Source organism: Eulemur rufifrons, chromosome 7 (assembly GCF_041146395.1).
Source record: "Eulemur rufifrons isolate Redbay chromosome 7, OSU_ERuf_1, whole genome shotgun sequence".
NCBI classification, from domain to species: Eukaryota; Metazoa; Chordata; class Mammalia; order Primates; family Lemuridae; genus Eulemur; species Eulemur rufifrons.
Window position 1 is genome coordinate 156,813,505 of NC_090989.1, and position 25,131 is coordinate 156,838,635.

Consider the following 25,131-nt stretch of genomic DNA (forward strand, 5'->3'; position numbering starts at 1 on the left):
CGATGGAAGAAAGGTGGGAGGAGGGGCCGTTCTCTGTCTTGCGTGAAGGTGTCTGAGGGGGCCCTGCCCTGTGGGGCACTTATGCTCAAATCCGTAAAGCCCCGAGCCCCCTGCCAGGCTCGTGGTGAGTACTCAGGGCGTGGAAGGGGCTCCTGGTGTTCCCAGATCTCCGTGGCCTGTCGTAGCTGGAGGGCTGTCGCAGAGCAGGGCAGTGCTCATTTCCTTCCATCTGGGGAGACTGAGAAGCGGAGAGGAGAAAGGGGAGGAGGGCAGGCCTGGGCCTGCCACTGGCCCCCAGCTGGACTCTCCCTGGCTCCCACCCCAGGTGGATACGGCCATCGCTGAGGAGACCCGGAATTCAGTGCAAGAAGAAGAGATGAAGGCCAATGACAAGGCCAGGAAGGCACAAGCTATTGCTGACGATGCCCAGAAGGATCTGGACGAGGCGCTGCCAGCCCTGGACGCAGCCCTGGCCAGCCTGCGCAACCTCAACAAGAACGATGTGACTGAGGTGGGCAGCTGGGCGCCTGGAACTGCTCTCATATCCCTCTCTGCCGTCCTCTTGAGTCCTAGTCCACAGGCCCTTCCTCGGCACATCCCTTGGGGACCACACACAAAGAGGAGAGGGCAGAACTTGGGCCGGAACCCAGCTGCCTGTCCTGCCCTCCTTGTACCGGCCCCCAGGGCCCAGGCAGGGGCATGGGGACCAGGGGAGCAGGAGGAGCCACAGGCTGAGGCTGGGACTGGGTACACCCTTTGTCCTGTGGTGGTAGGGACTTGGTTGGTGGGGCCAACCTTTCTGGCAAGGTCCCTGCCTAGGGGTACCCACTGGTGATGGGCCTTCCCCTTCCCCACCTGTGGTTTGGCCCGCAGGTGCGTGCCATGCAGAGGCCACCCCCAGGCGTGAAGCTGGTCATAGAAGCTGTGTGCATCATGAAGGGCATCAAGCCCAAGAAGGTTCCTGGAGAGAAACCAGGCACCAAGGTGGATGATTACTGGGAGCCAGGCAAGGGGCTGCTGCAGGACCCGGGCCGCTTCCTCGAGAGCCTCTTCAAGTTTGACAAGGTGAGTACACCAGTGAGGACAGGACCAGACAGGGCAGTGGAGCCGGAGAGGAGCCTGTCCCACCACAGCGTCTGTGTGTGCCATGGTCTCTGTCTGGTCTCTGCCCACAGAGTCAGCCCACAGCTGACTGGGACCAGAGCCTGGCCCCGAGGAGCTCTCGGTCTGGTGTGATGACACACAGACCCACCAACAGATGGGTATTGAGGAAATTGGGACCAGGCAGCCCCACAGGATGTCACCCACAGTCATTCTGAGGCTCCACAGCCTGGAGACTCTTTCATGCCCTTTCCTCCCTGCAACCCCGTGGCCAAGACGGTCCCCATGTGCTCAGTCATCACGTCTCTCCCTCGGCCTTAGTGTCTGAGCTTTCTTTGTCTCTGGGTTTCTCTGTCCATCTGGGGCTGTCAGTGTCCCTGGGTGTGTGCTCTCGCGGGGGCTGTGCCAGAGTTAGGTCAGCCTGACACCCACAGCGCTTTTGGAGGCCCCTGTGCAGCTGCCTGTCCCACCTGGGCGCTGCCTACCACCGCGTGTCAGTGTCTGCACCCTGGGCACTTCCCACAGCCATCTCAGCAGCAGCTGGACCGCCCGTGGTGCCCCCTCCCTCCTCCTCCTCTTCCGTCAGCTGGGAAACCAGAGGCCCCGCAGGCCTCATCAGGCTCCTCTGAGAAGCACCCAGGCCAGGAGTGCTCACGGCCGGCACGTAGGGCCCAAGCTCTGACCTCTGGGAGCTCGTGAAAATGCACATTCTTGGGCCCCTCATGAACTACAGGGTTGGACTGTCCCTGGGTGGGACAAGAGCCCTGGAGGGTGCGGTAGGCTCTCGGGGTGGGAATTAATATTCCCTTGAACATGAGCCTGGTTGGCATCAGAACGACACACTCCCCTCCACCTGCTGGTGGTGTTGCCTTCAGGAGGCAGCCTGGTCTTCAGATGAGTTTTCAAATGGGGCCTTGTGTGTTACCAGATCTTGAAGCTGCCACAGTTTTCCAAGGAAGAACTCTCTAATCATATTATCCAGAATTTTGGGGACAGAGAAGTTCCTTTTCTGGCCAGCCCTTCTGGGCTGTGCTGTTCCTTAAGGAGAAGCCCGTCTATACTAAGACCTGCATGGGGCATGGGGCATAGAAGCAGGATCAAGGTGTCCCTCAGCAGGCCCCACCTCCCAGCAGAGCACCGCCCCCCCACCACCACCCTTGAGAAGCAGCCTCCTGAGGCCCAGCGTTCCCACCCCAGGACAACATTGGGGAGGCAGTGATCAAAGCCATCCAGCCATACATCGACAACGAAGAGTTCCAGCCAGCAGCCATTGCCAAGGTCTCCAAGGCCTGCACCTCCATCTGCCAGTGGGTGCGCGCCATGCACAAGTACCACTTCGTGGCCAAGGCCGTGGAGCCCAAGCGGGTGAGGGCTGAGCAGAGCTGGTGCAGGTGGGCTCCCCTCCCTGGCGTATGGCGAGCTAGCCCCACGCCTTCTGCCCTCTGCAGCAAGCACTGCGGGAAGCCCAGGACGACCTGGAGGTGACGCAGCGGATCCTGGAGGAGGCAAAGCAGCGCCTTCTCGAGGTGGAGAACGGCATTGCCACCATGCAGGCCAAGTACCGAGAATGTATCACTAAGAAGGAGGACCTGGAGCTGAAGTGTGATCAGTGTGAGCAGCGGCTGGGCCGCGCCGACAAGGTGCGCACCCTCCTCCACCAAGGCTGAAGGGCCTGGGGTGTGGGCGGGGCCTGGGGTGGCTGTCCGCACCCCCTCCCTGGCAGCCCCAGGCCCCCAGCCGAGCCTCCCAGAGCCCAACCCCATGGGGCTGCCTCTACAGCTCATCAACGGGCTGTCGGACGAGAAGGTGCGCTGGCAAGAGACGGTGGAGAACCTGGAGTACATGCTCAACAACATCTCTGGCAACATACTGGTGGCTGCCGGCTTTGTGGCCTACTTGGGCCCCTTCACGGTAGGGAGCCCCCAGCTCTGCCCAAAGAGGCCTTTCCTTTCGGCCTTACCCCCATGAGGGGCCTGCAGGGCAGCTCTCCCCTCACTCAGCCGTCCAGTGAGCACGTAGCAGGCACCCTCTCAGAGGCAAGCGCTGCGAGGCGCTGGGGCCCCGGCAGCGCACAGAAAGCCAGCAAACCCACCTAGTGGGAGCTCACACTTCCACACTTGCTCTGTGCTGGGTGCTGTTCTGTTCTAAACACTCCATCCATGTATTCTATTTAGTCCTCGCAGCCACCTTTACGGGTGGGCATTGTTAGTATCACCCCCATTTCACAGATGGGGGGCTGAGGTTTGTGGAGGCCAAAGAAGTCACCCAAAGTGGGACTAGAATGCAGGCATCTGGCTCCACATCTGAGCTCTTGACCCCTGTGTGCAACTGCTGAGTGCTGTGGTGTAGCGGGAGGTGGGGAGTGTTCCCCGGGTGTCATGGAGTAGTGGCCCTGAGTCTGGCATCTCCCCAGGGCCAGTACCGCACAGTGCTCTACGACAGCTGGGTCAAGCAGCTCATGGCCCACGATGTTCCACACACCTCTGAGCCCACACTGATCGGGACACTGGGCAACCCCGTGAAGATTCGCTCGTGGCAGGTGCCCACCCCAGGGGCAGGAGTGACCAGACAGGGCCTGTGCTGTGGTCCAGGCTGGGCCAGGAGCCTCCTGCCTCCCTTCCACTCTCTTTCCAGGGCCCGAACCCTCCTCTGAACCCTCCTGGGCCCAGCAAGAGGGTGGTGGGCGGGAGAGGAGAGGAAAGCTAGGCGAGTGTGGCACAGATGCTAGCTAAATGTGGGGGGCGGGCATAAGGGGTTCTTTTAGGACTGTGGGGTGGGGGTTGGGGAGCAGTGTCCAGAGTGAGGGTTAACAAAGGTTTCCTAAAAGAAGTTGTGTCTGAAGGGCAGGGAGAGTTGGCAAAGGGAGAGAAGAGGCTGTAGGCAGAGGCTGAGCACGGACAAAGGCTGGGAGGCTTGATAGGGTGGGGGCCCCGTGAAGATGGTCCCACGGAGTGAGGACTCAGCAGGCAAGAGGACAGAAAGGCCCAGCAAAGGAGGGCACCAGGAGCCAGGCCAGGAGCCAGAGAGAGGCAGCGGGTCCTGGGGACTGAGACCTTGCCCACATTGTCACTTGCCACTACCTCCAAGGGGGTGCAATAAGGAGAGGGAAGTCCACAGCCAGAGCACGAGGTTGGGAGTAGCTGATGCCCCAGGAGGCCCTGCTTGCATAAAAACCCTGACCCAGTCCCGTGCCTGGCCTTCCGCAGATCGCTGGCCTCCCCAACGACACACTGTCAGTGGAGAATGGGGTCATCAACCAGTTCTCCCAGCGCTGGACCCACTTCATTGACCCTCAGGGCCAGGCCAACAAGTGGATCAAGAATATGGTGAGCTCCCCCCACTGGGCCCCACCCCCCACCAGCAGGCTGACTCTCAGCCCCTACAACCCCCACCTGCCCCCTTGCCCCACAGGAGAAGGACAGTGGCCTGGATGTGTTCAAGCTGAGTGACCGCGACTTCCTGCGCAGCATGGAGAACGCCATCCGATTTGGCAAGCCGTGTCTTCTGGAGAACGTGGGCGAGGAGCTGGACCCAGCCCTGGAGCCTGTGCTGCTCAAGCAGGTGGGCCTGTGGGGACTGGGTGCCTCAGGCCCGGACAGGGCAGAGGGCAGGCCCCTTCCCTGCCACACTGGTGAGGCTCAGGCCCCGCCCATCCCACCTCCCACAGACATACAAGCAGCAGGGGAACACTGTGCTGAAGCTGGGGGACACAGTGATCCCCTACCATGAGGACTTCAGGATGTACATCACCACCAAGCTCCCCAACCCACACTACACACCTGAGATCTCCACCAAACTCACCCTCATCAACTTCACCCTGTCACCCAGGTAAGCCCCCACCCCTCGGGACGCCAAGCATGAGTGTCGCCTCCGCCTTCCTGGCTGCCCTTCTCTCACCCCCAGGCCAGGACTCAGTGGGACTTTCCCTGACTCAAAGCCTCTGCCAGTTTCCTCCCAGAGGAAGGCATTCCAGGCCTTTCGAGCACCTCTGCCAGCCCCCCTTACCTGCCCCCATTTCCACCTAAGAACCCCTGCCCCCAACCCATCTGTATCCCTGGTTAGGGTCCCTGGCCTCCCTGGCCAGCACCAGCCCTACCCCCTCCAGGCACACTTCCTCTCCAGCTTAGCCCTTGCCAGGCCCTTGTGCCCTCACACCTAGAGCTGTCCCAGAGCCCTGAGCTGAGCACACTCTGGCTCCCTGCACCCAGCCCGTACTTCCTATCCTCATTGCCGCCGTGAGCCCAGGCTCCATGGCTTTCTCTGGTCACCCATACAGAGCCCACACCCCACAGGCCTGCTCCATGCCAAGGCCTCAATTCCAGTGGCCACTATGAACTACTCCACCAGCCAGGGGGTGAAAATGCCCTTAAGGCCTGTCCCTATGGGTCACCCACAGCTCCCTCCTGCTGGGGAGGTATCTGGAGACCCCAGTAGGTAACACATCCAACGGCTGGCCCCTGCTAGGATTCCAGGCTGCCACCTGAAGTCTCACTGAGAACTGGTCACTTTGAAGGCAGTGTGCGCACTAGTCCTTAGCCTGAGATGGAGGCTAGGCCTCCCAGGCTGACACCAGCAAGGATGCCAGGCTCTTAGAGCCCCAAGGGTGGCCCTCCGGGGCCCACCAAGTATTACAGATGTGGTGTCTCCTGCCGCTGGCAGTGGCCTAGAGGACCAGCTACTGGGCCAGGTAGTGGCTGAGGAGCGACCCGACCTGGAGGAGGCCAAGAACCAGCTGATTATCAGTAACGCCAAGATGCGTCAGGAGCTGAAAGACATCGAAGATCAGATCCTGTACCGGCTCAGCTCCTCTGAGGGCAACCCTGTGGATGACATGGAGCTCATCAAGGTGTTGGAAGCTTCCAAGATGAAGGCTGGTGAGATCCAGGTCAGCAACTGCCTGCCTACCCCACCTGCCCCAGGCCTGCCCCACCCCCACCCACCTCTGCCTTCCGCTCTGCCGGCCTGCCCAGGCCTGACCCTCCTCCCACCACACCCCAGGCCAAGGTCAGAATTGCAGAGCAGACAGAGAAGGACATCGACCTCACACGCATGGAGTACATACCTGTGGCCGTCCGCACCCAGATCCTCTTCTTCTGCGTGTCTGACCTCGCCAACGTGGACCCCATGTACCAGTACTCCCTCGAGTGGTTTCTCAACATCTTCCTCTCGGGCATCGCCAACTCAGAGAGGGCAGGTAGTGCTGGTGCCGGCGCACACAAGGGTCCCACTCCAATGTAGACACGACCCCTGTGGACACGTTTCCATTGTGAGATATACGCATGTAAACTCATGCCCACGTTCACCTGAACACACTCTCGTATCTGACTCACAGTACGTAAGAACGTCGCACACCTCTCCTTGGAGCCCCTTCACTGGGAACACCAAGTGACCCAAAGGGAGGCCCAGGCTGCCCCTATCGCTGCTGGGGGGACGGCTAGGCTGGGCTGGACACCAGAGATCTGCCTTCTTCTCACCTCTCTCCACACCCTGCCATCACCTCCGTGCCCTGCAGACCACCTCAAGAAGCGCATCAGCAACATCAATCGCTACCTGACCTACAGCCTCTACAGCAACGTCTGCCGCAGCCTCTTTGAGAAGCACAAGCTGATGTTCGCCTTCCTGCTGTGTGTCCGAATCATGATGAACGAGGGGAAGATCAACCAGGTGCATGGGCAGCGAGATGGCTGGGTGGGCGGCCAGCCCTTGCTGCGGGCCTGAGAACAGGGTGGAAGGAAAGGGAAAGCTAGGCACAAGGGCACAGCAAGAGCAAAGGGGCAGAGGACACACAATTCCTTGGTTAAAAACAGCCAGCTGGCCGGGCGTGGTGGCTCATGCCTATAATCCCAGCACTTTGGGAGGCCAAAGTGGGAGGATTGCCTGAAGCCATGAGTTCAAGACCAGCCTGGGGAACATACTGAGACCCTGAGACCCTGTCTCTATAAAAAATTTAAAAATTAGCCAGGCATGGTGGTACACACCTGTAGTCCCAGCTACTCGGGAGGCTAAGGCAGTAGGATCACTTGAGCCCAGGAGTTCAAGGCCACAATGAGCTATGATTGTGCCACTGCATTCCAGCCTGGGTGACAGCGAGACCCTATCTCTAAAGAACTTTTAAAAATTAAAAAACCAGCCAGAACACCCTGAGTTAACTGTGAGCTGTGATGCTGTGCACTCTGAGAAGGTTCACAGAGTGTGTGGGTGAGCACAGAGACTGTCCCCAGGGACAGACTGTCCTGAGCCTCCCACACCTTTTTGGCCAGGAGCGCACACTCTCAAGAAGCCCCAGGTATTACGTGGTGTGTTGGAAAGCCCTGCCAACATAGTGGGAGTGACAGCCACCACTGCTAGAGCCCTGTGTGCCAGGCACCGGGCTCTTGCCTGGGAAGCAGTTGGAGCTCTGCTTTGTCCTACTTTTCAAATAGGAGACTGAGGCCTTGAGAGGTCCAATCCTTTGCCCTAAGGGCACACAACCAGGAAAAGGTGGAGTGAGAACACTGTTCGACTACCACCCCCAAGGGGGGCTCAATTTCCCCGGGTGAGGGTGGTAGGGTGTACAGAGGTGGGGAACAACTGGCCACAGGCCCTGGCACCAGCCTCCCCCTGTCCCCTGCTAGGGTGAGTGGCGCTACCTCCTGTCTGGGGGCTCCATCCAGACCGTGACTGCAAATCCTGCACCAGACTGGCTGTCAGACCGAGCCTGGCGAGACATCCTGGCACTCTCGAACCTGCCAGCCTTTTCCTCCTTCTCCTCTGACTTTGTGAAGCACCTCTCAGAGTTCCGGATCATCTTTGACAGCCTTGAGCCCCACCGGTTAGCGAGGTCCCAGAGTATGGCAGGAAGGGCATATAAAGGGGGTGAGACCCTAGGAAAAGGCCTGCCCAGGAGCCTTCTCTGAGGGGCCGCCCAGGTTGCCCTGAAGCTGTGGCCACATCTCTTCTGTGCTCCCAACCCTGTGTCCCTGGGCTAACCCCCTCCCCTGCTGTCTAGCCAGCAGACTCCCTGGGGCCAGTGACTCCCACAGGCCAGCTCTCAGGGAGATGTGGGCACCGTTGCAGGCAGCCTTTGCCTGGCATCTGGGACCAGTACCTGGACCAGTTCCAGAAGCTTCTGGTCCTCCGCTGCCTTCGTGGGGACAAGGTTACCAACGCCATGCAGGATTTTGTGGCTACCAACCTGGAACCACGCTTCATTGAGCCCCAGGCAAGTGCTGGTACCCAGGCAGGACTGGCACCCTGGGATAATGCCCAGCCCAGGTCCCAGGGCCCTGGCTGCACCTGGACAGACTGCTTTGCAGCCTGGGCCAGACCGGGACTCCTGCCCACCCCATATTCTCTGGGAGATTCTGGGCCCCACCCAGCAGCCCCTCTGGGATCTCTCTGCAAACCCCGGTTCTCCCTCCCTTGCCCTGGTCCCTGTCTCTCTTCAGCCCCAGGTGGTCCCAGCATCTCTCCCTGCCCTTGCAGACTGCCAACCTGTCAGTGGTGTTCAAAGACTCCAACTCCACCACGCCCCTCATCTTTGTGCTGTCGCCTGGCACAGACCCCGCTGCCGACCTCTACAAGTTTGCCGAAGAAATGAAGTTCTCCAAGAAGCTCTCTGCCATCTCCCTGGGCCAGGGGCAGGTAAGGGCTAGGCAGGGAGGAAGGGCGTGGGCTGTGGGGGTGGGCCAGCTGGTTCCCCACCACCCAGTGCTCCCCACACAGGGCCCTCGGGCGGAAGCCATGATGCGCAGCTCCATAGAGAGGGGCAAGTGGGTCTTCTTCCAAAACTGCCACCTGGCACCAAGCTGGATGCCAGCCCTAGAACGCCTCATCGAGCACATCAACCCCGACAAGGTACGCCACCCTGCCTGTCACAGGCCCACCGGGGCCTCCCTGCTGAAAGGACACACAGTGCATCCATCAGGGACTGATGAGGCTTAAATGAGATGATCCTGCAAAGCACTCAGCCTAGCCCCAAGCACATAGCAAGCGCTCAGTAACTGACACAAGTACCATGCACCGACTAGATCAATCTTCTCAATGACCCTCTGAGTTACTGGTACAAGTGGTGATACGACTTGACCAGAGCCACCCAGCACAGATCAGTGACACTCTGGGACTTGCCAAAGCCCATATTCTTTTTTTTTTTTTTTTTTTTTTCCTTTTTTTTTTTTTGAGACAGAGTCTCACTCTGTTGCCAGGGCTAGAGTGCCGTGGGGTCAGCCTAGCTCACAGGCAACCTCAAACTCCTGGGCTCAAGCAATCCTACTGCCTCAGCCTCCTGAGTAGCTGGGACTACAGGCATGTGCCACCATGCCCGGGTAATTTTTTCTATATATTTTAGTTGTCCAGCTAATTTATTTCTATTTTTTTAGTAGAGATGGGGTCTTGCTCTTGCTCAGGCTGGTTTTGAACTCCTGAGCTCAGACGATCTGCCTGCCTTGGCCTCCCAGAGTGCTAGGATTACAGGCGTGAGCCACCGCGCCCAGCCTAAAAGCCCATATTCTTAACCCAGTTGTTCATGCAGCCTTGCTTGGCTGACCCCAGGGGTGGAGTTCTAGGCTCCCTAGGTAGGAGACAGCCTGGTGTTGGGGTGGCCACCAGGTTTGGGTCTCAATGCTCATATGGAGCCATGGCCACCAGGTGCATCGAGACTTCCGCTTGTGGCTCACCAGCCTGCCCAGCAACAAGTTCCCAGTGTCCATCCTGCAGAATGGCTCCAAGATGACCATTGAGCCACCACGTGGTGTCAAGGCCAACCTGATGAAGTCCTACAGCAGCCTCAGTGATGACTTCCTCAACTCCTGTCACAAGGTGAGGCACACTTGGTGCACGCCCGCCCTACCTGCCCCCGTCCCCACCCCTCACATCCCCCACCTCCTACAGGTGCTGGAGTTCAAGTCCCTGCTGTTGTCTCTGTGCCTGTTCCATGGGAATGCACTGGAGCGCCGTAAGTTTGGGCCCCTGGGCTTCAACATCCCCTATGAGTTCACAGACGGAGACCTGCGCATCTGCATCAGCCAGCTCAAGATGTTTCTGGACGAATATGATGATATCCCCTACAAGGTAGGCCGGGACAGGCTGGGAGCTGGGGGCTCTGGCACTTAGGGGACCCTCACCCACCTGCTCCATAGGTCCTCAAGTACACAGCAGGTGAGATCAATTACGGGGGCCGTGTCACTGATGACTGGGACCGGCGCTGCGTCATGAACATCCTGGAGGACTTCTACAACCCTGCTGTACTCTCCCCTGAGCACTGCTACAGCACCTCGGGTGTCTACCACCAGATCCAACCTACCTATGACCTCAACGTGAGCCCACCCTCAAGGGCATTGGGGGAGGGGCCTGCCAAACTGGGGTCCTGAGGTCCTGTGAACACCTTGGTGCTGGGAGAGAGGAGACATGGCCCCTGCCCTCCAGTAGCTTCTTCTCATTGATTAATCCATCCCACAAGGATAGCCAGGGTGAAGGAGGTGGAGTCAGTCCCTGCCCCCTGGAGTTTGGCTCTGGGGAGAGACGAACTCCCACTCAGCTCAGCCACTCTCTGAGTGTAATTATTCAGTGAGGGCTGCGGCAGACCTCCAAGATAGTAACCAGGCCGACTATGCAGTCAGGGAAGGCTCCCTGGGGAACATGTGTTAGGAGAGTCATGAGCCCGGGCTGTGTTGGGAGGGTCATCAGTGCAAAGGGCCTGTGGCAGGAGGGAGCATGACAGGTTCGAGCCTCTGAATGGAGAAGCAGGGAGTAGACAGCAGTGAGAAGGGCAGTGGAAGGGAAGCAACAGCTGTACCACATGGTGCCTTAGAGGCCATAGAGTCCCAAGAACAACAGGGACATGTGAAAGGGTTACAACCAGGGGTGACAAGTGGGGGATGTGACAAGTGGGGATGCGCCCAACTGAAGGGTTACTCTGAAGGCTGCAGTAGAGCAAGGCAGGGGCTTCAGTTGCAGCCCTCCTACCTCCTAGGGCTACCTCTCCTACATCAAGAGCCTCCCACTCAATGACATGCCCGAGATCTTCGGCCTGCATGACAATGCCAACATCACCTTCGCCCAGAATGAGACGTTTGCCCTGCTGAATGCCATCATCCAGCTGCAACCCAAATCATCCTCTGTGGGTGGCCAGGGCCAGGAGGAGGTGGGTAGTGGCAGGGGGCAGGGGCCCGAGGACTGGGCAGGGGCCCCAGGGCTGGGCGGGGCCGGGCTCCACCACGCTGCCTGCAGGCCTGTGGAAGAAATTCTTCGTGTGGAATCCTACAGGGGTTAAGAGGGGCCAGCCCTGACTCCCAGTGCCCTTTGCCCCTGCAGATAGTACAGGACGTGGCCCAGAGGATTCTGCTTAAGGTACCTCAGCCTATCAACTTGCAATGGGTGATGGCCAAGTACCCCGTGCTGTATGAGGAATCAATGAACACAGTGCTGGTGCAAGAGGTCATTAGGTAATGCCCTGCCACACATCCCACCCCAAGTCAGCAGCCACTGGACTGTAGAGAAATGGCGACAGGAGTCACTATGGGCCGGGCACCATGCCAAGTGCTATACATCTATCCTCTAACTCAGCCACATGTTTATTATTCTCATTTTATAGATGAGGCCCAGAAAAGGTTAAGTGACCTATACAGGTTCACACATTTGACAAGACCCAGAGCTGGGATCTGTACCCAGGCCACCTGATCCAGCTCTATGCTCTTAGCTGCTACTTTCTGCCATTGTTTCTCCTAGGGAGCATAGATACTACCACACACCCTTAACCCACTGCCCACTTCCTTGCCACTGGCCCCATAGGTACAACCGGCTGCTGCAGGTGATCACACAGACGCTGCAAGACCTGCTCAAGGCACTCAAGGGGCTGGTGGTGATGTCCTTGCAGCTGGAACTGATGGCTGCCAGCCTGTATAACAATACCGTGCCTGAGCTCTGGAATGCCAAGGCATACCCATCGCTCAAGCCGCTGTCCTCATGGGTCATGGACCTGCTGCAACGCCTGAAATTTGTGCAGGCCTGGATCCAAGGTGGCATCCCGGCTGTCTTCTGGATCAGTGGCTTCTTCTTCCCTCAGGCTTTCTTGACAGGCACTCTGCAGAACTTTGCCCGCAAATCTGTGATCTCCATCGACACCATCTCCTTCGATTTCAAGGTCTGGGCACAGCCACGGCCAGGTCAGGTGACAGGATAGGGTAAAGCCCAGGCAGGAAGGGGTACTGAGGCCACAGCTGGCTGGCAGTCAGGACACCCCTGAGCAGGAGAGTGGGAAGACCCAGGTCAGAAGAGGCCATGAGTCCCAGGGAAATCCACAAGGGCAGGACAGTCGCAGGCTGCTGGCTGAAATGGTGGGAAAGTGATGGGCAGGCAGCACCTCTCAGGAGGGAGTTTGTGCTTCCTGACCCAAATCCTAACCCAGATTCTGGGTGTTGGTGTGTGAGTGCGTCTGTGTGCCCGTCACAGGTAATGTCCCAGGCACCATCAGAGTTCAACACAAGACCTGAAGTAGGGTGCTATATCCATGGACTATTCCTAGAAGGTGCCCGCTGGGATCCAGTGGACTTCCAGCTGGCTGAATCTCGGCCCAAGGAGCTGTACACAGAGATGGCTGTTATCTGGCTCCTGCCGGTGCCCAACCGCAAGGCCCGGGACCGAGACTTCTACCTGTGCCCCATCTATAAGACACTGACCCGTGCTGGTACGGGGCCCAGGGCGGGAAGCCTACACTACTAGTGGGGGCCCACGAATAACCCAGCCCGGCCAGCCCAGCCCAAGCCAGTTAGACTGACACAGATTAGCTGAACAGGAAGGCCAACAGAGTTTTGGGCCAGGACAGAAGCTGACAGGATAATGGCCAAGGGCTGGGATCACCTACTTGCCTCCCAGCAGATCCACCTTGGGTCCTGGGAGCCTATGAGTCCCAGACTACCATCGGGGGTTCAGAGGGGTAACTGAGGCCCAGAGCAGGGATGGGCTTGGGCCAGGTCTATCAGGCAATGAAAAGTGGCATCAGCTCTTCCATTCCCATGCTCAATCACTGGTGCAGTAACCCTGGGCAGACTTGAACCTTGGCTAGACCCTCACCAGTCAGGTGAGGGACCCCCTCCCTGTCCTCAGCTTAGTCTGCTAACCCCACTGGGCCTGCCGCTACCCTCTCTCTGCTCTAGTCGTGACAGGGCATGACCTAAACCTTCCCCCTTCTTGCCTATCCCAGGAACACTATCAACCACAGGACACTCCACCAACTACGTCATTGCTGTGGAGATCCCCACCGACCAGCCCCAGAGACACTGGATAAAGCGTGGTGTGGCCCTCATCTGTGCCCTGGACTACTAGACTCAGACAGATGGGTCAGGGCCATTAAAGTTGAGCTTTCCAAGCAGTCCAGCTGTGCCTTAACTGTTTGCATGCGGCCCTCTCTGTAGGACTCACAGCCAGGGTGGGGGTGAGGGGCCACAGCAGCCTCGGCAGAGAATTCAGTCAGCAGGGGATAGAGGGGCAGAAGCAGCAGCTTTCCAAATGCAACAAGGGAGGAGACGTGCCCTCCCAGGGAGAACGTGCCAGGCAGGACTAGAGGCAGCCCTGCCTCCCAGAGATCTCTGGCCCAGAAGCAAGCCAGACGCCCCAGGATTGTCTCTCTTTTTTTTTTTTTTTTTGTTGAGACAGAGTCTCACTTTGTTGCCCAGGCTTTTTTGTTGTTGTTGTTGAGACAGAGTCTCACTTTGTTGCCCAGGCTAGAGTGAGTGCTGTGGCGTCAGCTTAGCTCACAGCAACCTCAGACTCCTCGGCTTAAGCGATCCTCCTGCCTCAGCCTCCCGAGTAGCTGGGACTACAGGCATGCACCACTATGCCCGGCTAATTTTTTCTATATAGATTTTTAGTTGTCCGTATAATGTCTTTCTATTTTTAGTAGAGATGGGGTCTCACTCTTGCTCAGGCTGGTCTCGAACTCCTGACCTTTAGTGATCCACCCGCCTCGGCCTCCCAGAGTGCTAGGATTACAGGCGTGAGCCACCGCGCCTAGCCTTCCAGGATTGTCTTTCAATGCTAGTCACAGGGTCTTGGGCCCAGGAGGCCTAGTAGGTCCTTACTCCCACCACATCCTGGCCTCAGGCCAGCAACCACAGGAAGGCTCATTTTTTAGGAGAATTTTATTCATTCATTGATCCAGTATTTACAGGGGCTGGAGGGATCAGGCTGTGCTCAGCCCAGAGAGGCAGCTGCCACACCTGCCAGATCCCCAGTCACTATGTACAGGTAAGAGGCTTGCTTGGATCACGTTCAAAGCCACCTGTCAGAAGCCATGGGGCTGTTTGGGGCCTGAGCTCCAGAGGCAGTGTTAGGCCCATTACCCCTTAGCATCAGACCCTCTGGGAACACACGGGCTGCAATCGGTTTTCTCAATCCTGCTGTCCCCCACCCTGAGTGCCTTGCAGAGGCTGAGGAAGCTGGCAGGGGGGTTCAGTGTGCAAGCTTCCTGCAAGCAGCCCTGTCTCTGCTATCCCTAAGAGGAGGGAGACACGGTAATACTGAGGGGCTGGGCAGAGGCTCCTCTGAGCCCCAAGCTCCAGGAACAGAGACGAGGAGCACGAGGCAGGCCCATAGCTAGGGCCACAACACTGAAGGCGAGGATGCCCAGAACCCTGCTGTGGAGAGCAGTCTCCATAAGTCCGGCTAGAACTAGGAGGACAGTTTACGGGCCACCAAACAATTCAAACACTCCTCTCTGCTCAGGTTAGGGACCCCAGCAGGCTGCTCATCCCACCCCTGCTGGGACACCCCACTCCCAGTGCAGCCCAGCAGTCAGGTCCCTGAGTTTGGCACTCTCCCAAGAGAAATGAAGAGAGCAGGCCTGGCTTCCTCATGACAGGGACAGAGACAGGCTGGCAGCTGAGGCTAGAGCAGCAGGGCCCGATGCCCACCCAGGCCCCCAGCTGGGACTCTGCAGTTGTGACCCTGGCGTGATGCAGGGACCTGGGCCTACCAGGATGATAGCTGCTAGGACACAAAGTAGAGTCAGGAAGCTGGCTATGTCAACACGGTGGCAAGATGGGTTGGAGCCCAGAAAAATAGATGTCTCTGATAGGTAAAATATATATTCTGCTGTCCATGCAGAAGGGCCAGGTCCTGCCACTCCACAGCCGGCTGTGGAAGAAGCCGTAGTACCTTGCTGTGCCCCAACTCCAGCTGCTGCCTCCTGAGCACTATGGGGCTGACCTGCCCCTGCCAGGCCCCAGGGCATGATGCCGGGCATGTGGCCTGCCTCCCATTCCCAGGGCCTGGGCTCTCCGGCTGGAACTATTCAGTAATACTGGGAAAAGGGGGAGTGGGGCAAGGAGGAGGCCCTGGTGAGGGCCACGCGGCAAGAGTGGGCTGCAGAGTCAGAGCCAGCAGTCTTCACTGGCGCTTGGCCTTGTAGGGGCGAGAGCGTTTCCGCCGGTCAGGCTTCCGCTGCTTGTGGAGCCGGCCAATGCTGACCCCTTGGCGCCGCCGCACCGAGATGTTCTGCTCCACCAGGTTGGCCAGCATGCCTGTGGGGAGGCAGAGGCCCTTGAACAGGTGGCTGGTTGCCTCAGGCCGGCAGCTGAGGCTTTCACAGCCCTCCCTGTGCCCCACAGTCTGCTCAAGCCTCAGGAGAGGCCTGAGGGAGGGGGGACCTGAGGGACACGGCCCTCAGCAGGGCATGCCAGTTAGGACACAGCAGTGAGTCCTCTCACCTTCCTGAGCCAGCATGGAGATGAAGGTGCAGATGAACTCATCATAGTTGTGGGTCCTTCTCTGGTCGTCAATCTGTGGGAGGGAAGGAGGCTGAGGGCACCGCAGCCCATCTCCCCATAGCAGCCACCAGCTGACCTTGGGAGGGGCTGAGGACCAGGCAGGTGGAGAGATCACCCACCTTGAACTTCTTCCTCTTCTCCACCTCTTCCTTGAGGCAGGCCTCATAGTTTGCAATTTCAGCCTCCACACACTTCAGCAGTGCCAGCAGCTCCTGCCAAAACCCAACATTGTACCTCTGACAGGGGCTGGCCATCACCAAAGCCCCAACATCAGGACGCGGCTAGAGGCAAGGATGAATAGAGTCCATGGAGCCTACTGAGGCCCCTGCCACCACCCAGCCCAGAAAGGCTTCCTGGCACCTGGCTCCAGCCACCAAAATTTCGATCAAGAAGCCTGCACCTGGGCGGCAGCCCTTCCCCCTGCCAACGACTAAAAGAGAAAGCCACAAAGGAGGCCCACCTTGGGTGAGTACTTCTCCCCACTCAAGGGCTCGCTGGGCCTGACCAGCCCAGTCTTCTCTCTGCTGTCCGGGGCTTCCACCACCTCCTTCTCCACTGGGCTGCTGGATCCCTGGTTGCCTTGGCTTGGTCTGACGGAGGGCAAGGAACCCTTCCCACCACCGTCTGGAAAGAGAAGGCACAGGAACACCCATCAGAATGCAAGACACTCTGTGGTCACTTGGCCACCTCCCTCATCCCTCCTGGGTGCACCAAGTGGCCAATGAGCCAGCCCAAGACTCACCTGTCAGCGCCAGGGGACTCAGCACACCATCCTCAGCCAGGTGCAGCAGGCCTGTGCTGATGACAGGACCCAAGTCGCGGACAGCACGGTTGTAGCGTATGCAGTCAACACGCAGCAGGCTGTCATCCTCTCCAAAAAGCACCTTGGAGATGTGGGAGGTGACGGGGCTGGAGGGCCGTGTTGGGTTGGCCGAGCGGATGGGCGAGCGCAGTGGCGAGTTGAAAGCACTGCCGATCTCAGAGGCCGTGTCTGTGCTCTCATTGCTGGGGGTGGGTGAGGGCTGCGAGTGCGTGGGCACTGCCACAGCTGGACTCCCAGCCCCACTGCTAGTCTTGATGGACAGGGGAATTGAGAGGTCTTTCTGGGACTCTTTAAGCTTCTCGGCCAAGACGCTGATGGTATTGGGCTGCAGCACTGACAGCTGCCCATCTGCGGAACCACTCAAGGACCCTGGCTTCCCTGTCCCCTTCCGCTTGTACCTGTGGGGACCAAGAAGAGGTGGAGCAAGAGAACAGGCCATGTGACCACACCCAGCAGCGCCCAGAATGGTTTCAACACATCCTGACTTCCAGGGGCTGCCCCTGAAGCTCCTTGTACTTGGCCCAGCAGCTTGACCCACCCATGCCAAGCCTGGTACCTAAGCTCTGTCGGCTGCAGCCAGGTGTCCTCAGAGGACACCTCCTCTATCCTAGCTGCCTCACTTCTGGCCTTTTGCCAATGCTGCGTGTTCCAGCAAAGTTGCCCCCACCCATCCACACACATCTCCTCCATCCCTGCCCCAACTAATCCTTTGAGGCCTGGCTGAAAAGCCATCTCCAAAAGGACATGCCTTGATGGGTGCTTATATGCTCAGCCCTCTCCCAAGCCCACTAAAAACCTTTTGGAGACCTGTGGTCAGCCCCTTCATGCCAGCTTCCCCCAGGGCCCTACACTCTGCAGGTGCTCGCCATCATATGCTGAAGGGCATTCTCACACATGAGCTGGGATATTCATCATAGGACCCAACGCACCCAGAGCCTGGCAGCCTTACAGAGCCGGGGCTGACCTGATGGCAGAGTTGGTATTCTGCACGTCATCCTCCTCGTCATCCTCATAGTCGTCCTCGTCATCTGAGTATTGCTGGGGTGGGCGGACTGGAACCCGGCTGCGGCCCACACCAGCTGCCAGGTCTTCCTCCTCCTGAGGCAGAGACCAGGGAGTCATGAGCAGAGGCTGCTCAGCCCAGCTGGGCACAGACGCACGTGGCTGGAGAGAAAGCCAACGTGGCTCTCCAGGCTGAGTCAGCTGAACCCCTCCAGGTGCTACAGAGCCCACCCTTGGCTCCTGCAGAGGCTGCCTCCCACCTGCATAGAAGCCTACAGAGAGCTGCTAAGAGAAAGAGAGTGCCCTAAAACACATGCCTTTATTTTGCTAGCAGAACCCAACCTGTAGAGTTGTCCCAAAGAGCATGCCCTAAACGTTTAACCCCACACCCATGTGACTAGATTAAAGTTGGAGGAGCTCTCCCTGCCTCCCTAAGCCCCTCCTGTTGTGGGGGCCTCTGTGTATCAGACAAAGGAACCTGGCAACCCAGGCCTAGGCAGAGGGTGAATACCAAGGAACCACATGGGAAACTGCCTATTGCAGCCTCTCAAGAGAATCCCACAAGGGTGCCACTTACCTGCATAGGGGACTTGGCATAGTTGTGATTGTCTAGAAAGGCCGGCAGCCACTGGACAATGGGGGTGGGAGTGGGGGGAACCCCATTCAGGCCGCTCCCTGGAGGCTTCACCACCAGCTTGGGTTTGCTGGGGGGACTGTGGGTTGGGGCTTGTGTGCATGAACCAGCCACTTCCTCCGCACCATCTGAGACAAGCCAAGGAGCATAGACAGGACCTTCAGCAGGATCCTTAAGAAAAGCCCACAGTCTCCCCCGTCCTGTGACACAGCACTGCTCCCCTCCCTCCCCAGAGACCAGCGGAGCCAGCCGGTGGAACGGCAGCCAGCAAGCTCTGGGACATGACCCTCAGCAAGACCGGAAGAAGAATGAGATGGAAAAATAGAGAGAAGAAGAAAGAAAACGGTCTCTAGAGAAAACAAGAAAGGAAGTGTACATCATGGAGAAGGGTACAGGGCCAGTGGTAACGGCAGCCCCTTACAGGTACCTTTCTTTGGGGAGGAACTATTCTCCTTCTACGGGGAGAGCTGCAAGCACTGGGCTTTCAGGCCTTCCCGTAGGAGCCTCTGCACCACTGCCCAAGTACCTCCTAGAGAAAGGCCTACTCTGCTTGGGCCTCCCAGGACAAGCTATGATGGGGTGGCTCTGAGGCCCATGAGAGGCCCCAACCCCCACAGTACCTGTGTGGGTGCCCTCAGAGGCCACTGGGACTCTGCTTGTCTCCAGCACCAGGGGGGACTTGCTGCTGGCTGGCTTGGACTCCTCAGGCAGCTGTGAGTCTTGAGACTTGTGGGTTTGAATCAGCTCTGGCTGTGTTACCCTAATCAGCTAAAAACAGAACCCAAGGCTCAAATGAGGAAGGGTAGACCCAGGCCTCTACCTCGGACAGCTGAGGGCTGCAGGACTAAAGGGCATGATGGCCTTGGCTCTACCCATTCACTTATTCACAGAGAAATAAACAGCTAAACCAAAACCCCCTTAGAAGTTACCCCCTCCCCAACCCCAAGTCCCACCTTTCCTACACAGCAGCAAGGGAAAGGAGGGGTTAACTTCTAAGGGGGTTTTGGTTTGGCTGTTTATTTCTCTGTGAGCCCAGAACCAGAAGAGTGTGATCTGGGAATCAGAGCTGGATGCTGCAGTGGGGGAAAGACAGGCTATGTTGGGCAGGGGCCAGGCAGGAGGGGAACCCACCTGCTGCAGGGCCTCCAGTACTGTCTGACGGTTCACCTTCAGCACGTGCAGCCTGGCCTCGTACTTGATCCTGCGGTCAGGCACCACTGCCATCAGGTTGAAGCGGATGTCGTGGTAGGGCTCCCTGCAGTCACAGCCGCAGCCATGAGAGCAGCTCCCACTCTGGCCCCGCCATCAGGTTGAGGCAGATATCCTGGCAGGGCTCCCTGCAGTCACACCTGTAGCCATAGGTATAGGCCCTACCCCTACAGGCAGGCAGCAACTGGCCATGTACGCCAGGCACCTGAGCTGGTTCCTTCCAACAAGCTGTGTGAGGGACCTGTCAGGAAGTGAGCCAGCCACCCAGGAATCCACGATGGCCTGCCCTGCCCCCAGCCCATCCAGGGGGGCCATAGGTAGCCCCAGTAGGAAATAAGGAAAGGAGTTGAGAGGCCACGATCTAAGCTTGATCTTGCCAGATTCACCATGTGGCCTTGTGATTTACAAATCACCTGGCCTCTCTCTGTCCCCTCTCAAACCCCTTTCAGGTTTTGGACAGCTCCAGAGGGTAGAGCAGGGCAAGCACAGGGCCCTTACCCTGCAGTGGCGAGGCCGATACGCTCCATGATGACCCGCCGGGCCTTGTCTGTCCACTCCTCATCCTCCCCCCAGGGCCCTAGGGAAGACCAAGACAATGAATCAGCAGGTGTGAAACCTGAGTTTGGGCAGACCAGGAGTGAGAAGGAAGGTAGACAAGAGCAGTTGAGCCAGGGAGTCAGGAGCTGGTCAAGCAATGCAATGTAGGGTAAAATCCAGACCAGAGTCAGATGTCCTCAGTACCCACACCCCCTACCACTGGATCCCAAGCACCTGAGGGCCCTGAGCTCCAGCTCCCCAGAAAGTAAGCAGAGAAACAGGCCCCCCGCTCAAGGTGCCTACCATGGTCAATGGGGTAGACCTTCAGCCCATCCAGCTCAAAGAGCCGGCCTGTGATAGGCACATAGCTGACAAAGTGGAACGCCTCCATGGTCCGCACTGCACTAAGGCCGTTCTGCTTTTCGGGAAGGTGGCGCGGCTCAGGCCTGGGGAAGGACACAGTCAGGGCCCAAAATATGACACTCCCCCCACCCTCACCCCACATCAGCTCCCACAGCAACCACATACCTGGCATGGCTATTGTGTGCCTTGGCCAACTCCGGGGCATTGCCAATTGCATATCCTTTGCTCTACATGGAAGAAAAGGCCACATCAGAACAATTTCTCCTCAAGTGGGCCTCTGGGTGGAAGGCAAAGCTCTAGAGAGCAGGTCTAGAGGCATTTTAGGAATCTAAAGGAGCACAGATGAACTTTCCTAAAGTGTTAATGGGGGCAGAAAAGAGCTCTGGAGCTCCAAAGAGATGGCCATTGCTGGCTTTGCAAATAATCAGTGGACACTGGGGAGCAACATGACCTGATGGAAAAATTCCTGACAAAGAAGGTTCTGACATGGTATGACTAAAGGAAACTCTTTTCCCTCCCTCAGTCTGTCTCCTTTCCTGACAATTGGGCCTAAAACCAATTGCCTTACATAATTAATTTAAGCATCAAATGTAATATAAATGATCATTTGAAAAAGAAACAGCCTAATAGTGCCAAATACCACGTGGTGGTATTACCAATGGCTCTGAGGGTCAGATCTGCCCAGCCAGCTGTGAGCCAGGATTAAGGCACTGCAGCCTACCTACCTCAGGGCTGAAGCCTTTGGTGAAGTCCTTCATGCGACTCAGGGTGGGCCCCAGGTCCACATTGCTGCAGTTCAGGAGCACACTCAGCAAGGCGTGTGTGGCACAAGAGTTGGGTATCAGCTGTGAAACCAAGAACAGTCACCAATACACAGCACCCCTCACCCCAAGCTCCCCCAAGCCCATATTCATCAGGAATGGGGATCCAGAGAGGGACAGTCAAATCTGGACAAGAACCCTGATCAGCTCCCCTCATCTTTGTCCAGTGTTTCCTCATTTAACAAGCACCAACTAAATACTCACCAGCTATCTGGGGACATAGAGCTATCAGACACCATCATGCTCTGAAGATGCTGCCTTTAATGAGTAACAGCTCAGTTCCTTCTGCCAGGGGGTTTCTGTAACCAGCACCCCTGGTATCTTGCCTATCTCCTCCTGTTTTCCTCCACTTCCACTTCCCAAGCAAAGAAAATGGCAGCATCCCACCCTCCAGACAGAGCCCAGAGCCCAGAGCCCAGCAGACCTGGTGAGCAAAGAACATGTTATTCACAATATCATCATCAATCACGGACGTATCATCCACCAAGGTAGAGACCTTGCGACGGGACCGGCGCTCTTCGATCCATTTGAACAGGAAGATGAAACCATATACAGGGCTGGGGGAAACAGGGGGAGAACTAGATCAGCCAAGGGGCAAAAGGCAATCAGAAATCCCTTCTTTCTCCTATTCCTGCGCACTGTGTCACCACTCAGGTGCCCTTGCTGTGATCCCACCTCCCCCCTGGCTTCTTTCCAACACTGTGTCCAAAGTAGCCCTGAGCCCTCACACCCCAGAGGCCTGCCACAGGCTAAGGCATCAGCTTCTGGCTGTGGTGCTCTAGGAGCCCATCCAGTCTCCTTATGAAATCTATGATTCTGGGTAAGAAAAGTTGGAAGTGATGGCCCAGGATGGGACAGGGTAGGAACACAAAATAAGGCAAGAACAAGAACTCTGATGAGGAATTTAAACACTAATTCTCACTTGTGGGCCCCAGTGCAGTCAGGAAAACAAATGAACCACACCAGTCCCTGCTTTCCCAGGAAATTAAAGCAGACTTCTTGGTTCAGTCATTGTCTCAGCCTTGGTTCAGCAGTCTCTCTATACCTTTATTCCATGGGGCCACGAAGGCAAGACCCTAAGTTTGAGCATTCAGAAGGGGCCCTGCCACACCAACCAATCAATACAGGAAGAGCTTTGTGTCAGGATTAAAGCAACGGCACACACGAACACATTGTAGTTAATAAATAAATTACACAACTGCACAAAAGGCACTATGTGATCTGGGTCTTCCTGTTGCAAGGGGATTCCTCCAAGATCAGAAAAGGCAGCTGAACCATACCCCAAAGGATGGTTAGTGCTGGGGAAGAGGCTACTACATAAACGCAAGCACTGAGGGAAGATTGAGAGAAAAAGATATTAGCTTGATCCAGAGGGGAAGGAATGCTTCTTTATGTGAGATTTTACAACTTGGGGTTCCTGATATTACCTCCCTTGACAGGCACTCTTTCTTGGGCCCTTCCCAAGCCCTCTGGGTGTGAAGGGAGGCCCAGGCGTACAGCCACTCACCCCTGGCATTTGCTCTGAAGGTCATAGATTTCCTCCACCTGCACCCCTTTGACACCTGCAATCAGGAAAGGAAAGCGGTTGGGAAGGGCAGCCCCAGGCCCTGGAGTGATGGCGCAGGGGTGGGCTCCCACAACCCCACAAGAGGTTCTTACCAAAATCTTCCACCAGGAGGGTGAAGAGGCCTGGGTGGGGCGACAAGAGGAGGGGGTGATGGTCAGGCAGGCGTGTCCCGGGCCTATCTGGCCTCCCCAGTCCCCGGCCCGCCCGGCCCCCTCCTCACCCGGGTCGCTCTCCAGCTCCAGCCAGCCTTTATTCATCTTCCCGTGGGGCGACCCCTCAGCGCCATGTCCAGGCCCTCCCGCCCACCGCCGCCCCCACCGGGAGCCCCCCACCACCCCCGGGGCCCCTTAGCCCCACACACAGACAACGGGCCCCGTCACGTCACCAGCCGGCGCCGCCGGCATGACGCCACTACGCCGCGACGGCCCCGCCCCGCCTCTGGGCTCGTCTTCCGCCTATGGGGTTGCGGGCACGCGCTCGGGGGCGGGCGCGCACGCGCGGGAGGCAGGGCGAGATGAAGGGGCGGGGCTGGCGAGGGGAAGGGGCGGGGCGGTGTTGGGCGTTGAGGGCAAGAGGGCAAGAGCGCAAGGGGCTGGGCGCGCGGCCGTTAGCGCGTGGCCGTTAGTGGTTGCGTTCTGCCAACGGTCGGCGTTGCAGCTGCCCGCGCGAGTTACAGTCCGCGCGACCCGCCTCCCGTTTGCGCGCTCGCCCCCTTCACCGGCGCAGTCACCGCGCGGGGCGGCCGCCCGTGAGGTAGCTACCACGGCTTGTGATAACGAATAAAGCTCCGAGACAGCGGCGCCCTCAGCGACAGCTGGGCGGGCGGCCCGGGCCGAGAGCGGCGGCCGGCGAGCTACCGTGAGGAGGGAGCGGCGGAGGAGACCTCCGGCCCGGCCCCGCACCAGCCACCCGGCAGGCGCGACATGAGCCTGGTCTGGCACCCGCGGGATGCTTCTTGAGCCCCTTCTCCGGCTGTTACCTCCGGGAGACGGTTGTGGCCACAACGACACGTATTTTCCAAATAAATCATTGTTTATTCTTGCGGCGGCGGGGCCGAATACGTTTATTTATTTTTAATTTTCTCAACAAGCATTTACCTAGCACTTATCCAGTGAAACACCTTGGTAAGCGTTTCGAGGAGCATCCGCCGGCTTAGGAAATCACGGACTGAGCAGCCTGGAAGCCCGCATTTGCAACATCCCTCCTCACGCGTGTTGAAGGTTGTTGCATCTTGTAACTACCAGTGTGCACAGAATCCTACTCAAGGAACGTCTTGGCCCAGCGATGCAAAGAACTGAAGTTTCAAGGTTTTATTTCTATTGCTAGATGGTTGGGGTAGCCCCAACAGCGGGGAACTCTCAGTAGTCCCTAATGTGGATCCCTTGTGGGACTACCAAAGTCAAGGCACGCCCCTCTGTCTCCTCTTCCAGCCTGTCCATGTGCTTTTGTTGAGGAAGAAACCATCAAATGTCATTACTTCTGCAACTGCAACTCATGAGTTAGAAGAGGAGATGGCTCACGAGCAAAGAAAGGGAGGGCAAGATAGCTTTGGTTTTCTGAGCAGCTAATTGCCTTAGTAGTTGTATTCATGCAGAATGGTTTTGAAAGTCCCTGAAGATATTTCCAATCTCCACCCATGATCCAAGGCCATGGGTACTGGAGTTTATGTCTCTGGAGTGACCTCATTCATCCAGCTTTTCTAAGAAATGCTGTCCTTATCACCTCCCCTGACTAGACAGTCCTTCATTCATAGGGATGAATCTTATTTCTTTTGTCCCCCTTCACTTTCAGGGATTTCCTGCTTAACCAATGGAAACTTTGTAAATTTGTAGTCTGCTGACATTGGTGGCGGGAGGAGGAAAGGTGCTTTCTCCACTATTGGATATTGTACTCAGTTCTCTAGAGGAAGTTCTTGCTTTTAGGCAGCCAAAATCTCACAGGCAACTTTTCCTAGGAAAGAGCTACCTTATCTAGCTTTTCCTGGGTAGAATTAAGGCACCCATGCTTAAGTGCGAAAGGGGACTTTTTGCCTGAATGCTACCTTGTGCATTTAATAGGCACAAAGAAACAGAACAATTTAGCTAGCTCAAAAGTGTTTCTAATTTCTTATACTACTGTGTGATAGCAGCATAACATGAGAGTTAATGTTGGCCTCTGGAGCCAGGATCACTTACTAACTCTGACCTTGGGCAAGATGCTTACCTCTCTGTGCCTCAGTCTCCTCATCTTGAAAATGGGAATAATAATGGTACCTACTACATGGGGTTTTTATGAGTTAACACATGTAAAGTGCCTAGAATAGTACTTGGCATGATTTAGTAATTGCTGGCTGT

At 57.4% G+C, this 25,131-nt stretch overlaps 2 protein-coding genes across 3 annotated transcripts in view; one reads left to right on the forward strand and one right to left on the reverse strand.

Moving 5' to 3' along the window:
- The window catches only part of DNAH1 (dynein axonemal heavy chain 1), a 72,599-nt gene extending 59,198 nt beyond the window's left edge, over nucleotides 1–13,401 (forward strand). The window contains exons 54-77 of the mRNA XM_069473696.1: nucleotides 326–511; nucleotides 874–1,065; nucleotides 2,299–2,466; nucleotides 2,550–2,741; nucleotides 2,881–3,012; nucleotides 3,515–3,640; nucleotides 4,308–4,427; nucleotides 4,513–4,662; nucleotides 4,769–4,929; nucleotides 5,761–5,986; nucleotides 6,100–6,295; nucleotides 6,614–6,765; nucleotides 7,716–7,912; nucleotides 8,158–8,302; nucleotides 8,566–8,724; nucleotides 8,806–8,937; nucleotides 9,727–9,897; nucleotides 9,970–10,149; nucleotides 10,218–10,394; nucleotides 11,051–11,221; nucleotides 11,392–11,522; nucleotides 11,869–12,220; nucleotides 12,529–12,763; nucleotides 13,280–13,401. Of these exons, the coding sequence (XP_069329797.1) occupies nucleotides 326–511; nucleotides 874–1,065; nucleotides 2,299–2,466; nucleotides 2,550–2,741; nucleotides 2,881–3,012; nucleotides 3,515–3,640; nucleotides 4,308–4,427; nucleotides 4,513–4,662; nucleotides 4,769–4,929; nucleotides 5,761–5,986; nucleotides 6,100–6,295; nucleotides 6,614–6,765; nucleotides 7,716–7,912; nucleotides 8,158–8,302; nucleotides 8,566–8,724; nucleotides 8,806–8,937; nucleotides 9,727–9,897; nucleotides 9,970–10,149; nucleotides 10,218–10,394; nucleotides 11,051–11,221; nucleotides 11,392–11,522; nucleotides 11,869–12,220; nucleotides 12,529–12,763; nucleotides 13,280–13,401 (4,173 nt within the window). The remainder of the gene's footprint in view (nucleotides 1–325; nucleotides 512–873; nucleotides 1,066–2,298; nucleotides 2,467–2,549; nucleotides 2,742–2,880; nucleotides 3,013–3,514; nucleotides 3,641–4,307; nucleotides 4,428–4,512; nucleotides 4,663–4,768; nucleotides 4,930–5,760; nucleotides 5,987–6,099; nucleotides 6,296–6,613; nucleotides 6,766–7,715; nucleotides 7,913–8,157; nucleotides 8,303–8,565; nucleotides 8,725–8,805; nucleotides 8,938–9,726; nucleotides 9,898–9,969; nucleotides 10,150–10,217; nucleotides 10,395–11,050; nucleotides 11,222–11,391; nucleotides 11,523–11,868; nucleotides 12,221–12,528; nucleotides 12,764–13,279) is intronic.
- Nucleotides 13,402–15,457: 2,056 nt separating this feature from the next.
- Nucleotides 15,458–23,184, reverse strand: BAP1 (BRCA1 associated deubiquitinase 1). 2 transcript variants are annotated; one of them, XM_069475799.1, is made up of 17 exons: nucleotides 23,019–23,184; nucleotides 22,891–22,920; nucleotides 22,739–22,793; nucleotides 21,656–21,788; nucleotides 21,136–21,255; nucleotides 20,576–20,637; nucleotides 20,351–20,493; nucleotides 20,009–20,087; nucleotides 19,433–19,502; nucleotides 18,922–19,069; nucleotides 18,245–18,429; nucleotides 17,630–17,763; nucleotides 16,585–17,063; nucleotides 16,303–16,466; nucleotides 15,962–16,054; nucleotides 15,783–15,855; nucleotides 15,458–15,596 (listed from the first exon to the last, which is right to left on the reverse strand). In XM_069475799.1, exons 1-17 carry the CDS (start codon nucleotides 23,053–23,055, stop codon nucleotides 15,463–15,465), a joined length of 2,139 nt encoding a protein of 712 aa, XP_069331900.1. In that variant the 5' UTR covers nucleotides 23,056–23,184; the 3' UTR covers nucleotides 15,458–15,462. The 2 variants fall into 2 exon arrangements, with proteins under 2 accessions (XP_069331900.1, XP_069331899.1); XM_069475798.1 differs by having other exon boundaries at nucleotides 19,433–19,556.
- Nucleotides 23,185–25,131: the final 1,947 nt, after the last annotated feature.

Excerpts from the sequence above, each read along its gene's own strand:
- BAP1 (XM_069475798.1), bottom strand. The coding sequence starts at position 23,055 with ATGAATAAAGGCTGGCTGGAGCTGGAGAGCGACCCGG. Across the intron at positions 22,921-23,018 it reads GGAGCTGGAGAGCGACCCGG|GCCTCTTCACCCTCCTGGTG; the intron begins GTGAGGAGGGGG and ends CGCCCCACCCAG. Across the intron at positions 21,789-22,738 it reads CTTCAGAGCAAATGCCAGGG|CCCTGTATATGGTTTCATCT; the intron begins GTGAGTGGCTGT and ends TGTTTCCCCCAG.